Source organism: Ornithodoros turicata, unplaced genomic scaffold, assembly GCF_037126465.1.
Source record: "Ornithodoros turicata isolate Travis unplaced genomic scaffold, ASM3712646v1 Chromosome14, whole genome shotgun sequence".
Classification (NCBI taxonomy): Eukaryota; Metazoa; Arthropoda; class Arachnida; order Ixodida; family Argasidae; genus Ornithodoros; species Ornithodoros turicata.
Window position 1 is genome coordinate 3,046,793 of NW_026999314.1, and position 13,905 is coordinate 3,060,697.

At 48.5% G+C, this 13,905-nt stretch overlaps 1 protein-coding gene across 1 annotated transcript; it reads left to right on the forward strand.

Annotated features, from left to right (window-relative positions):
• The first annotated feature begins 144 nt into the window (after positions 1–144).
• Positions 145–9,688, forward strand: LOC135372308 (uncharacterized). Its single transcript, XM_064605953.1, has 6 exons — positions 145–263; positions 4,586–5,733; positions 6,972–7,104; positions 7,662–7,789; positions 8,326–8,383; positions 9,568–9,688. The coding sequence occupies exons 1-6, from the start codon at positions 145–147 to the stop codon at positions 9,686–9,688; spliced, it is 1,707 nt and encodes a 568-aa protein (XP_064462023.1).
• Positions 9,689–13,905: the final 4,217 nt, after the last annotated feature.

The window sequence follows — 13,905 nt, forward strand, 5'->3', positions numbered from 1 at the left end:
CATACATCGGCACATGCATCATACAACAACTCATAGGTGCTACAAAATTTGATTTGTTGTTGTCTTTCCAGGCGCGATCCTGTGGAAGATAGAGTTTGAAACAGACGGGGCCTCACAGGAAAGAGTTGCACAGACGTTAATGCTATGTCGAACCGAGGAACGAAGAAGAATGTCGTACCATCACAAATCTGTGACATGGACTTCAAGATGGTCAAAGAGATCAGAAACGAAAAACCAACTTCCAAGAAAGTATGCCTTCGCCGGTATGACAACCACCACACCTATGTGAAGGAGATGAAAGAGAGCGGAATAGCACCGTTACAAGAGACATCGAAGGGAGCCTTCTTTACTAGACAGTTTTTGTTAGGCTACCACTGACTGCACAAGCTCCTCATACTGAGCCAAACAGTGGGCAGACTAGCGTGGCTCACGGCTCTCATGATGAACCTGATAAGCTGGCCTGCGACAAGTGCTTCGAATTCTACGAGAAATGTGTCTTTAGCAGTGAGAGTACACGTTTGCGGCTGACTCAAGAGACACAGCAGCAGGGCAGAATGTTGTGGGTTACAAGTCGCAAGCTTCGGCTCACGGCTTCAACTCTTGGAAAGATACCTCGCAAGAAAGGCACACCACCGAAAAAATTTATCAAAACTAGCCTCTTTAACACTTTTCGTGGGAACAAGGCAACAAGTCACGGTCAGCGTTATGAGCCTGTTGCCAGGGAAATATTTGAGGACCGTAGCGGCCTCATAGTTAAGCCTTGTGGTACAGTAGTCAGTGAGACAGATCAATTTCTTTTGGGAAGTTGGTTGGGGATTACAGTATTTTAGAAATTAAATGCCCCTTACTGATGACTGCGTGCAACTTGCAAACACTAATAAGTACCATGTTCGCATGAACAGTGACGGAAGTTACTACCTTGCAAAACATGGGAAAAATGGGTACTACTACCAGATACAACTCGTAATGTTTTGTACGGCAAGGACAAGGTGCCACTTTTTTTGTCTGATTCGCAATGAACTCCATTTGGATCTGTGTGCGTTATGATATGCATTTTGTATTGTTGCACTTAATAAGGTTCACATAATTTTATTATAGGCATTACTTCCCAAAGTGGTTGATGCTGTGCACAACAGGGACCTTGCTATTTGCAATTTGCTATGAGCAACCTGAAAATCATAAAATTTGTTGAAACAACGAGCAAGAGACTTCAAAACGTACGGTTTATTTGTTGAATAATACCTAAGCATTCATGCTTGCAGTGTTTATTGAGTGTGCCTTCTGCATATCAAGAAGCTACGTGACTTGTGCAGAATCTGCAACAGCACAAAGGACACAGTGTGTGTGAGTGTGTGTGTGTGTGTGTGTGTGTGTGTGTGTGTGTGTGTGTGTGTGTGCGTGTGTGTGTGTGTGTGTGTGTAAAGTAGTTATTGCTAAATAACTTTGGCGTGCACACTGCACAGCTCTCATAAGCAAAAAGAGAGCCACTTCCATTAAAAGGATATTAAACTTAGATCACCCAGTCCGGAACTGGAATTGTAAAGCGGGGAAACCTACACATCACTCAGTAAAAAAAAAAAACACCTTCACTGCTCACAAAACCGACAATTTGCCGCCACACTCGGTTTCAACTTGCCTTTCTTAAGTAGCGCAAATGCAACATTGGACACGGGTTTAGATCCGTTGGCTTCCCGTCGGTGAAGTGCACTGAGCATACCTGGATGGGATGGCACCTACCCGTACGTGCAAATTTGCTTGGCACAAAATCATTTCGGTTTAGGGCGATGATCCATCCTCGTCGTCTTTCGCGGGCAACGGGAAACGCGTGCAGCGAATAGACGCCGCACAAGCAATCGCGTCTTTTGCACGCGTGAACGTCGCATTCTTCTTCTAAATGAAGCTTCCGCTTGCGTTGGTTGTTTGCACAACCAACAATGCCACGGTGACGCCCGGAGAAGTAGCTTTTATACATACGGCAGGTTGACAGCTTACGAAAAAACACGTTGTCAACACACTGCTTCAGCCAGAAACGGGCGTTCCCGCAGTCAGTGCGCTTTCCCTCGCGTCCGGTATCGAGAGTACGAAGATACCCGCCGGAAACCTTACAGTGGAGGCTAAAATTACGGTCTATACGTGGCGTAGACCGGGAGACTCTTCTCGGCTGTAGTTCGAGTCACACGGGATCCGCCTCTCGGTGAACCTCATATGTCACGTGAGAAGGTCGCTTCTACCCGCGCGCTGGCCGCTGGAGATTCTTCTAGCTGCGGAGAGATGTGGACATGTGCTCGTAGTTTTATAAGGTAGATGTGTTTTACGCGCCCTACTGCATAGCCTTGCTGGATGGACATGAGATGAGTTTGTGTAAAACCGACAGAGGTTCGCTACACTGAGTGCCTTCAGGTGGTTCTTCCTCTCGAGCGAAACGGGGAAGCGTCTGAAGTTTCACCGCTTCCCCGGGCAAAATAGGAAAGCCGACCGGTGACAGCGCTGGGTATCTGTCAATCAAAATAATTCATACGGCAAGGAAAGCTTTTGTTGGTTTATTAAACCAAGCATATCATTCCAGATTGCAAGAAGAAGAGTAACTCGTTCACTAGTCTTCGAGGGCAAGATGGGGGGAGGGATATGTTTTTTAGACCAAATAAAAAAGGGGGAGGAAACGCAAGATGGGGATCAGTGTTTGCTGAACGGCAACACAAGTGCCTGCTGCTGAACTTCGGAAAATTTTACGATCAACAACTACAAATCGCAGGAGGTCAGTTCCGAACTCCCTGCACTTTCGTCTTCTGACACGTCACCTTAACACCCGGAGAACTGCAGCATAATACAATGTAGACTAAATGCGACTGGTGTGAGCAAGCAGTTGTGTCTGTGATGTGTGATTCAAATCACTGGAAACATAACATAAAATAAAAGAGGAAAGAATAGACTGAGAGCAATATACATGTGATTATTGTATTCCATTTAATAAAAGAGTTTCTCTGTATCTGTTCTTGTTAATATCTATATCTCCAAATTTGGAAGCACGTACAACAAAGTTAAGACGATGTGCGATGTTTACCCCTGGTGGCCTCAGGACCCTACCCTACTTCACAGACGCTAATATGAGAGTAAACACGTTACACGTACAAAAGTCACACATAGCCATGATAATCTAAACTATTTTGTGAAGTAAGATAAATGTGAAAATCGCCGTGCATCGAATACATAATGCTGAATTCGAGAAGCCGTAATGGGGTAACACGCCTCAGACAGCAGTACACAGGCAACAGCGTAAATAACATTTCATGACGTGTTGGAAGTGCTGACTGTTTCAACGGAACATTTAACGGAACGTTTATCGTGTTCTCAGTCCTCACGTGACATATGACGCACGCCATGAGGCGGAGCCTGTGTGACTCGAACTACAGCCGAAAAGAGACTCCTGCGTAGACCTGTGCGCCGCCGCGCCGCGCCATTTCTCCGCGCTGACGCCGCCGCTGGCGCCACCCCTGCGCGCCGGTATCCCGCGCGCGTTCCGTGCTCCGATCGGTTCCCCTGCGGAGCGGGAAGCTCAAAGTGCTTTCGCGCACTTCTGCCGGCATTGGCCTCGCGAGTATTGAACTGTCATGGCATCAGGGTCTGGATCTCCGTTTTTGAAGCGCGGGTCGTTGTTCTCTGTTGATGAGAACTCAAAGTTCATTTAAAATGAACGAGGTGTAGCGTTACTTTGGCACCTCAGTTTTGCAAGACGGTGGCAAGAAGCGAAAGAGTGGCTCTGATTTCTTCTGCGAGGAGTGCCTGAGAAACGCAAAAGAGAAGGATGGAAATAAGCCCTTCGATAAGTGAGTATGTTCGTATATGAAAATCTTCTCACCATTGCTGAACAAATGCAAAATATTGGCTAAAGGAGACGTGTAGAAAACGCTCGAGCTTTGTGACTCTTATACTGTCATTATTATTATTGTTATTTTCATTCATTCATGATAGTATTAGGTTGATCCCCATGGGCACCGCGAAGGGACTCAAGGGGGCCGTGTCCCTTCCTCCCCCCGCTGGCCGCGTTGATTTTTGTGCATGACAACTATACCTTCTGTAAAAATTACTCTGAGGGTACAACGCGTGTGCAACCATGTTGCTGTGCACAGATTACGGGCTTTCACGCCTTGTTCAAATCAAAATGTGGTCGAAGTAGATCTATTGTTTGTGATATATTTGTTAACATTTGTTGAAAAAAGTTTTTAAAAAAATGGAACCTTTTAAGGATGTGGTTTCGACTGTAGTCTAGACAGTATTCACCTCGCAGGCCACCTGCACTGAGGATACAAATGGGGAGTCCGCTGGGCCATTTCTCTACTATTAACTACACTACCATTTCTATCTCTACTACTTTAGTCTTCTCGCTCTTGACTGACGTGTGGCTAAAATGTTTTTTTCTCGTGTTAACAAGAGCTGCACATATAACTAGCACTTTGTCCATTGTCGCCATTTTGGTATCCGCTTGGTATCTATTCAAGAAAGAGGCACTATGCTGTTTCAAGTAGAGGCTGCTGTTAGAGTACGTGATACGGATATGTCTAGCACCTCCATTCTGTGTGCATGGAAGGAAGCCTCTTGTTCGGGGAAGGCAAGTCAGGAGAAGGCAAGTTGAAGTAGAAGACAGACTGCGGCAAGTCAAAGATAAAACAGCAGCAATAGCGGCGAGGAACAAAGTAATCGGAATACTACAGAACGCAAACCTTCCGCCTAAAAACATCACAAAAGCTGAACAGAATGCTCTAAAAGACCTTCGCAACGACGATACAATTGTTATTTTGCCCGCCGATAAAGGCAAAGCGACTGTGATACTGAATCGTGACGATTACGACAACAAGATGGAGTCCATCCTTCAAGACCGCTCCCATTTCAGCGAACTATCGGGTGACCCAACAGCTGCATCTGAGAGAAAGATTGTTGCCGCGCTCAGGAAACTCAGAACTAAGAAACTAATTACGGACAGTCTGTACTGGAAACTTTTCACCTCCGACGGAGCGACACCGAAGATATATGGCCTACCGAAAGTTCACAAGAACAATTGTCCTCTGCGCCCCATTGTGTCCTTCATAGGTGCACCGTCCTATAACGTGTCTAAATTCCTGGCTGAACTGTTGGCACCTTTAATGTACAAGAACGACCGGTCGGTGAAGAACTCTGCGGAATTTTGTGAGCTCATCCGTGACATCCGCATAGACGATGGCGACGTCATGATGTCTTTTGATGTCATCTCCCTGTTTACAAACGTGCCCATTGACGTAGCTCTGTCCGTAGTTCGAACGAAGCTGAGAGCTGACGTTGACTTAGAAGACCGCACTGATCTTTCAGTTGAAGACATTTTAGAACTTTTAAAGTTATGCCTCAGACAAACCTTCTTCCAATTCAAGAACAGGTTCTTTAAACAAACCGACGGATGCCCCATGGGCAGCCCAATTTCAACGACCATTGCCAAATTAGTCATGGAGTTTGTTGAAGACAAGGCCTTAGAGGACGCAGGACAATTCATCACCTTTTACAGACGTTATGTTGACGACAAATTTGTGATTATTAAGAAGAATTTCACCAACACATTCTTTGACAAGCTGAACAGCATTCATCCTAACATCCAGTTCACGTGCGAGGAGGAGAAAGAGAAAAAGATCGCCTTTTTGGATGTCCTCGTGCAAAGAGACCCGTGCGGAAACTTGAAGACCTCGGTTTACAGAAAACCGTGCGACACAGGTCAGGTCCTGCATTATGGTTCGGGGCACCCTCTTGAACACAAGCGATCGGTTGTTCGTTCCCTGCTTTCACGTGCCATGAAGATCCCTTCAGATCATCAGACAAGACATGAAGAAATAACAAAGGCCAAAGCGGATCTACGAAGAAGGGCATACCCCGAGCAATTTATCTGTAATACATACCACCGAATGATGAATACACGCCCGGAACAGGCGGAAAGTAGTCAAGAAAGACCCATGTACGTTACCATCCCCTACCTGAAGGGTGTGTCACAACCAATTAGACGGGTGCTCTCCCAGGTGAACATTAAAACTGCATTTAAGCCCACGACAACACTGAGGAACGTACTAAGCCACCCCAAGGACAGAACACCACCGGAAGAAGAACGAGGCGTTGTATACAAGGTATCTTGTCAAGATTGCCCTGCCGTGTACATCGGAGAAACAGGAAGGAAGACACGAACAAGAATGAAGGAACACAAGAAACATATCGAGAAATCAGCAACAAACCCAACAGAACTGTGTGAACACGCGCGCAAAACAGGACACGTGTTAGACCTTGACAACCCATGCATTCTGGCGAAAAAGAACAAATGGGGGTGAGGAGACAGCTGGAGTCATGGCACATAAAGAAAACAAAAGAAGCTATCAATCGACAACCAGGCCCCCTCCCAGAATGCTACGCTCCTCTTCTACGTAAATACCCGGTGACGACCAGGACAGCGTCATTCTGATGATGGGACCCGAATGGGACCCGAAACGTTAACTGTATTTTGTTATGTTTGTTGAAAGCCGGTGCGGTTCAAACTAGTAAAGATGTCTACTCCCGGCAATTGGACTATATTCAGAAGGGTACGTTCCCTGATTTCATCACGCATTTCCGACAGGACCTGGCTATATCATTTCTTTTGTTCACGCTGAACTATTTCCGATTTGCTACAGTTCCGTTTCCGTAATATTAGTATGGATTATTTTCCAGTCAACAAAAGATGCCCCCTTATCACTGCCTGAGAACCATGCAAACGGCGCAAGCAATGGATAAGATTAGTTGCATCCTACCACATGACCGGTGCCATGGTGCAGACAAAGGGGCACATTGTTTTGACCGGAAAATGATCTGTAGTACTGCTGTTCTGATCGGTTCATTGGCAGAAGTGTTGACGTGGATGTGACTATACTTTACTTAACTGCTTTAACAAAGCACTTGCCCATGTTGATGTTTCTATGCACGCTGTCCAGATGCTAAGGTCTTGAAGATGCTGCCTTTAAGATATATTGATGAAGAGGATACGGACACTGCATTGGAAGCAGACGACAGCCCTGAATTACTGCCACTTCCCCTTACGAACGTTTACAATGAGAGCAATGAGCGGTGCATAAAAGGACAACTAGAAAGTGCACTTATTTTAGTCGCAGATTCTAATGCATTAACAAGTCCGAAGCAGACTTTCTAGAACAGCGTCCAAGAATGCAACGAATGTCAGAAACCTGGGTGGAGCACCGAAAAGGCAGATTGACAGCATCGAAGTTCCACGCAATTTGTACGCTACGAAACTCATCAAGTTCAACGAGAGTAATCGAAGAAATTATGGGCTGCAAGGTATCCGACTCAGCATTTGTACCCTGTGCAATTAAGTGGGGCATTGATAACGAAGCAAAGGCCAGGGAGCTGTTCTGCTCTATTCAAGAAAAAAAAAAGGTCAGCCAGGCTGGTCTTGTAGCGCACCCCGCCTTCCCGTACTTAGGAGCTAGCCCTGATGGAATAATAGAATGCGGCTGCTACCCTCCGTGAAATTAAGTGTCCCTCCAAACACAAAGACAATGACGTGCAGAATATCAATGATACTACCTTGTGTCTGAATCCTGCCGGGAAACTAAAGAAAAACCACGCGTACTACTTTAAAGTGCAGAGGCAAACTGTCATCGCAGATGTTACACATGCGACCATTGTTGTGAACTCTACCAGATCTCTGTCTACAGCCAAAAGATGGGCATCTCCGCGAAGCTGAGGGACGAACTCTTGGAATTGCTACAAGCCATGGTGATGTTTAAATCCGGTGAGAGGTCCATTGAACTGGAATGGAAGTTTCGTGCTCTTGCATCCGACACTGTATCCAACTACTTAAAAAAAAATAATACTGGAAGCCTATAAAAAACGTATGGTTTACGGGACCAGAGTTCATGAAGGGGCTTTCAATAATATAACCAACAACCACCTCGAGAAAGCTTTAATGCGCAACTCGACAAGAGCATCATGGGGACAAGGAATTCCCTGAAAGAATTCTTCGTACAGTTCTTCGTATTTGCAGTGTTTGCTTGGCTCCAACACGTGCCTTTAAGATTGTACTGCTTCGTCATTTGTGCCAACCACTTATCTAGTCAGTCTTGCAAGTGTGACCAAATGTTCCAAGGCGCTTTGATATCTGCTTCAGCACAAGAAACGAAGCTCTGGAACAGCCACCTTGTGCCACTGCCATCGCCTCAACCTACACCGGTCTGGCTGCGGTTGAGTTGCCATGGGGACCTTCTTCCCGAGGTGGAATTTGAACCACATGTGTGCAGTGTCTTACACAGCATCTCCATTGCCTTGCAGGCCCACCAGGCTTTCTGCTGCTACAGCCTCAACCTACGCCGATCTGGCTGCAGTTGGGGTAATTTATGATTAAATTCCACGGCACAAGGATTAAAATTGGTAGCACGAGGATTAAATTTAACTGAAGAAGAATTAAATCCCACGGTATAAGGATTAAAAGTGGTAGCATGGGGGATTAAATTCCACAGTATAAGGATTAATTTCTGCGGTATAAGGATTAAATATGACGGGAAAACCAGTAGTATCCAAGTGAAGAGCAGCCTCTCTTCCCTTCTGTCGAGGGAGCTAAAATAAAAGTGCTTGAGTAGCAGTGCCCTACGTTTGCTTTTTTTTGGCTTCCTTTTCAGTCAGCGATGACCATTTAAACGAACAACCTGCTGTGCGGTATACTTGCGACAGTACGATTGCTCCGAGGAATGCATGGGATGACTTTAAAGTGCCTCAAAAGGGTATCATTAGAGACTCACACGTAAGGGACCCATTAGAGTCTCAAAAGAATTCCGGTGGCCAATATTCCGTACGAATTCTATCAAAACACATAAGGAGTCCGTTTAAAAACTCTGTCTATAAATGGAGAACGAAATGTCACTAATGTGTTGAGTCCCATATGGGACGAGTTTGACTCAACAATCGACTACAACGCATCGCTCTCTAGACTGGACAAGTTTAAATATCTCCGAAGCTACTTCACGAGACAGGCGCACACAGCAATCAAGGGACTTTCGCTCCACGATCACCATCGACCTTTTGAAAGAGAGATTTGGGAAGAAAGGTTTAATAATTGATGAACACATGTCAAGACTGCTGAACTTGCCCAAAGTAAGTGATTCTAATCATATCACAACAATATGTGCACTCTACAACGAAGTGCAAACAGGCACCGGGTGTCTGGAAGCATTGGGTGTGGTTGGTACCTGACATGGTGTGCTCCTGCTATCTGTTTTACGTGTGACAGTTCCCGCATACATCAATCTGGAGTACGATCAAAAATATGGTGACAAAGAAGAGCTAGAATCGTGTTTGGCTTTTCTGAACGTGGAATACGTCGAACAGAGAGGGCAACGCGGTGGAGCAACTAAGCCTTACGTAACGAAAGCTGTAAATGTAGTGAGGGACCACCCTGAAAGTAGTCTTACTCTCCGGAGTGGCTTTGGCAGTTTGCACGGAGCAGAGAAGATCGCGCTTTGTGGATCTGCCGAGCATACTTTGCAGAACTGTGCTGCCCCTCTTTCCTTGGAACAGAAAAGGGGAAAACACAAAGCTGAACGATGATGCTTCCGATGCGGAAAGCAATACCACGGGGCGCAAGATTCTAGAAGTAGCTCCTGACTACGTTGTGCACATTGTAACGGCAGGCACCTAACGATAATGTGTGACCCAGCATGGAGACAGTGAGGTCATTCTGACTGCGTTGGTTCCAACAGTTACTGGACCAGAAACAGAGTCAACGGTAGTCGCTACCCTGAGAGGTTCGAAACCGATACATACTGCAACTGCTAGGTGCTCTTGCAGACTTTGCGCGCATATGCGGAGAGTGAAACCAACTGAAAGCTTACACGGGTCATGATGGACGGAGGCAGTCAACATGCGTTCATTAAAAGGTCATTGTCAGAAACAATTTTGGACAAGGTAAACGACACTACCTTGCAAGAGTTCAAAAATAAAGCACAATGAAGACGGGAGGTACGAGGTGCACATACCGTGGAAAACAAGTGATCCCCGTTTGCCAACAAGCAAGCGAATTCCAGAGGAGAGACCAAAGTCGTTAATGAGAAAGCTTCTGAAGAACTAGCATGCCATGATGAAGTATGACACCAGTATTCGGCAATACTTGAATGAAACTTTTCGGTGCACAGTTGTCGGGGGAGAAGAGTTGACACCCCGTACCTTTGGCTCTAGCTTGTGGGATCTGCTCCTATCTAGGAAGCTTATCCCATGGGTGTGGGCTCTAATAGCCTAGTTCGTTCCCTGCTGCCAACCAAGAATGACTCTGACACGGAAAGTATACCGACTCACATTTATTCACTGGAGTCTTCTTCTAAACTGTCCTCCTTGCGCACCGTCCCAGAGCAGACTGCCGCATCCACCACCCTTCAGTCCCCATCACCCCTCGTCTTGACCTTCACTCCCCGGGCTTCCGGAAACAGGGGAACAATACCAGAGGAATGTGCCCGGGGGCGAGGTCTCGCCAGAGCCTGCCGTCTGGGATCCCCACACTCCCCCCCCCCTCCGAGGCCCGGTCACCGGGTTGGGCCCCAGGAAGTCCAGGAGGTCCCGGTCAAACGTAGACGCTGCTGGTTCCGGGGCCTGCTCCATTGGTGTCGTTGGGGCTGGGAGTTGGGAGTACGGAAGAAGTTCCGGCCGGAAGGCCCGCAGCACCTGGAGTGCCGCCAGGACTGCCTATTCAGGGGTGGTGATGGCCAGGGGGTCGGACGAGCCAGCGGGTGTCTGGTTCTCCTGGTGTTGGCTTGGCCAAGGACGCCGCGGCGATCTGGTGGCGGCTGCCCTGGTTGTGGGTGGCCAGATGGACGATCAGGCCCCCGCACACCCTGCAGAGAGGGGCTGCCTCTTCGTCGTTGTAGGAGGCCGGGGGCTCGGAGGGGTGACGGTCGCTCAGAAGGTGGCCCCGGAAGGTGGCGGGCACAGTCTCGGGGTCGGCACCGCGAAGAGGGCATGGCTGGTCCCTCCACCTCTTCCGGGACGCAAAGGAGACAGTCTCCTCTCCGGACTGCACCGTCCATGTGGCCACTGTATGTCGTGAGGGCGGGGCCTGAACCTGCGGTCTGCAGCGAGATGACCCGGGAGGCATGAACCCTTTCCCGCTCCTAGACCAGGAACGGGTAGTGGGCCTTCCCGACGTGTTCTGATTCCCAGATGCCCTGCAGAACGAGAGGGTAGTGCGGAGACACGGAAAAGTTATCGCGTGCGCAAATTGTACACGCGAGAACGCTGCTGTGCAGTCCGTGGTCCGCTGCGGGTTGAGCATGTCGTCCTACCACGCTGCCTTGAGATAAAACCACTCGAGTTTCCCCGTGGCTTACTGTATGTGCGAACTGCCTCGCCCACTTCGTCCGCCCCCTGGGCTCGTTCATGATAGCGTTTTAAGTCGCCAACGTGAACGGGTCCAGTCTCCTCCCCCGGGGTGACACGGCGGAGACGATATGACAAGCGGGATATCCGAGAATCTACTCGGAAAGGCCCCTCCCAGCGCTGCGCCAGCGACGCCGTGAAACCTATCGCAGCGTTGCTCAATGGGTGTGTGCGCTTTAAGACCATTTCCCCTACTTCATACGACAGGGGACGACGCCCCTTATCGTACTTTACGTGCCTGTTCCGAGCGAGCGGCGTCCAGGCTCTCCCTTGCGGAATTCACCGCATCCGAGAGCCGGCTACGCAACTCGCTCGCGTACTTCGACAGATTCCGAGCAATCGGCTCAGTGCTTTGTCTGAGTCCGTTCTCCAATGGGAAAGTAACCTCCTTCCCAAAGTTAAGGTGTGTCTGTCTAAGGAGTCTGCCGTCTGGGATCCCCACAAGCTACACGACAAATAGAAAATGCCGCAGGGTGCAAGTATGATTGCGTAGTCAGTTTGACCGCAACGAAATCGTAATCAAAGCGCCACAGGTGGCACAAGTCCGTTCTGACGTCATGCGAGTGCCCAACAACAACCTCCTAGCCAAAATGGAACGGGACGATATCTGCATACGTGACTTTTCAATTACTAACACCGACTGCGACCTGCGCTAGTTTTAGTGAATCTTTTTAACTCAAACGGTTTCCGAACAGCTTCGTGGAGGGGCCAATAAGAAGGGGGAGTGACTCAGAACAGAGTAATCTGATTGGGCAGCAGCATAAGCGTTCGTGAAACATCTGAGTGAAAACGGTTCACTAAAACTCCCTTCCATCTGCTTTATGAGAACGGTAGTTGACAAAAATGAGGCAGATACATAGAACGAACCGAGGCGGTTCTGGGAACTAGAGCACATGGGGATACAATTTTGGACAAGGTAAATGACACTACCTTGCAAGAGTTCAAAGATAAAGCACGATGAATACGGGAGGTACGAGGTGGACATACCGTGGAAAACAAGTGATCCCCGTTTCCCAACAAGCGAGCGAATTCCAGAGAAGAGACCAAAGTCGTTAACGGGAAAGCTTTTGAAGAACTAGCACGCCATGATGAAGTATGACACCAGTATTCGGCAATACTTGAATGAAGGACATGCCGAGAAAGTTCATACTAAAGCATACGTCAACGGACCAGTCTTCTATCTGCCTCATCGAGCTGTCTTCAGACCTGACAAAGCAAGTACTAAAGTCCATTGTGTTTGGCGCTTCGTCCAGTGCTTCAGACTGCCCTTTGTTGAATGACTGTCTGGAAGATGTACCAAACCTGAATCCTGATCTCCTGGCGACAATTCTAAGATTCCATAGCCGATATTGAAAAAGTATTGTAACAGATTTTTCTCAATATGAAAGACAGAGATGCTTTCAGGTTCATGTGATATTCTTCAATGCGGTAAACAACTGTCAGAGAGTGAGGTGTGCAGAATAACGAGGGTGTCCTTTGGTGCCGCGTCCAGCCCGTTCCTTCTTCCAGCAACACTTCGCTATCATTTCAACTTAATGACCGGCGCATACCCCGAAGCCCCCACCAGCTCAGCAGCATGTTGAGAAATGTGCAGAAAGTGAAAGCAGAATTGAAAATGTGGTTTGTGGGGTGGCGCTACTGTGACAGACAGGCCGCACCGGGGTGTGCGTTTGCTGGCCATGCCGCCCACCCGGCCCCCTCTCGAGCCCGTCTACGAGGACGACCCGCCAGTAGCGGAGGACCTGCTTCGGCAGATGACAGCTCTCTGCGCTTTATTGTCGCAGCAGCTCCGCTGTAGCACGTCCGCCGCCCAGCCGTCCTCTGAACCCCCGCTACGCCTGAACCTGACGATACCGACATTTTCGGGCTACAGCGACGCCAAGTCCGTCGAAGATTTTCTTGCGGACCTGGAGGCTTACCAAACAGCCGTGGGAGCAACCGACGAAGCCGTCCTGCGCCGGATACTACCCGCTGCATTGGTAAGCTCAGCTGCTGTGTGGCGCCGGTCTCAACCCGCATTTCCGTCTATGACCGAATTTCAGCGGCTGTTTCGGGAGGAATTTTTGCCCCCGGATTATGCAATGCGTATGCGTGAGGAACTCATGACTCGAACGCAGCACGCGGAGGAGAGCCTGTTGGAATATACCCGGGCAATCCAAGAGCTGTACCGCAGAGCTGAACCGCTCGCGACGGAAAGCGAGAAGGTGGCCCGCGCTATTCGCCAATGTCACCCTCGTTTTAAGCCTTATTTGCGGGGGCGAAGCTTTTCTTCGCTCGATGACCTCGCTAAAGAAGCCCGTGTCATCCAAGCATATTTGTTGGCGGAACTGCAGTACCGCCCACCGCCTAGGCCAGAACAAACGCTGGAGCCTAGCTGCGCATGGAACGGGCCGAGACAGTCGTTAGACGCGGAATTAAACCCCCGTGGGACTGTTGGAACACACGGCGGTTCGTCCGCCAGGCCAGTTTACCGTTCTTTGGATCCCTTTG

Bases quoted from the DNA above. Each gene is read 5' to 3' on its own strand.
- LOC135372308 (XM_064605953.1), top strand. From the start codon at position 145: ATGTCGAACCGAGGAACGAAGAAGAATGTCGTACCATCACAAATCTGT. The intron at 264-4,585 runs GTATGACAACCA...TGTGCATGGAAG, and splicing joins AAGAAAGTATGCCTTCGCCG to GAAGCCTCTTGTTCGGGGAA. The intron at 8,384-9,567 runs GTAATTTATGAT...TCCTTGGAACAG, and splicing joins CCGATCTGGCTGCAGTTGGG to AAAAGGGGAAAACACAAAGC.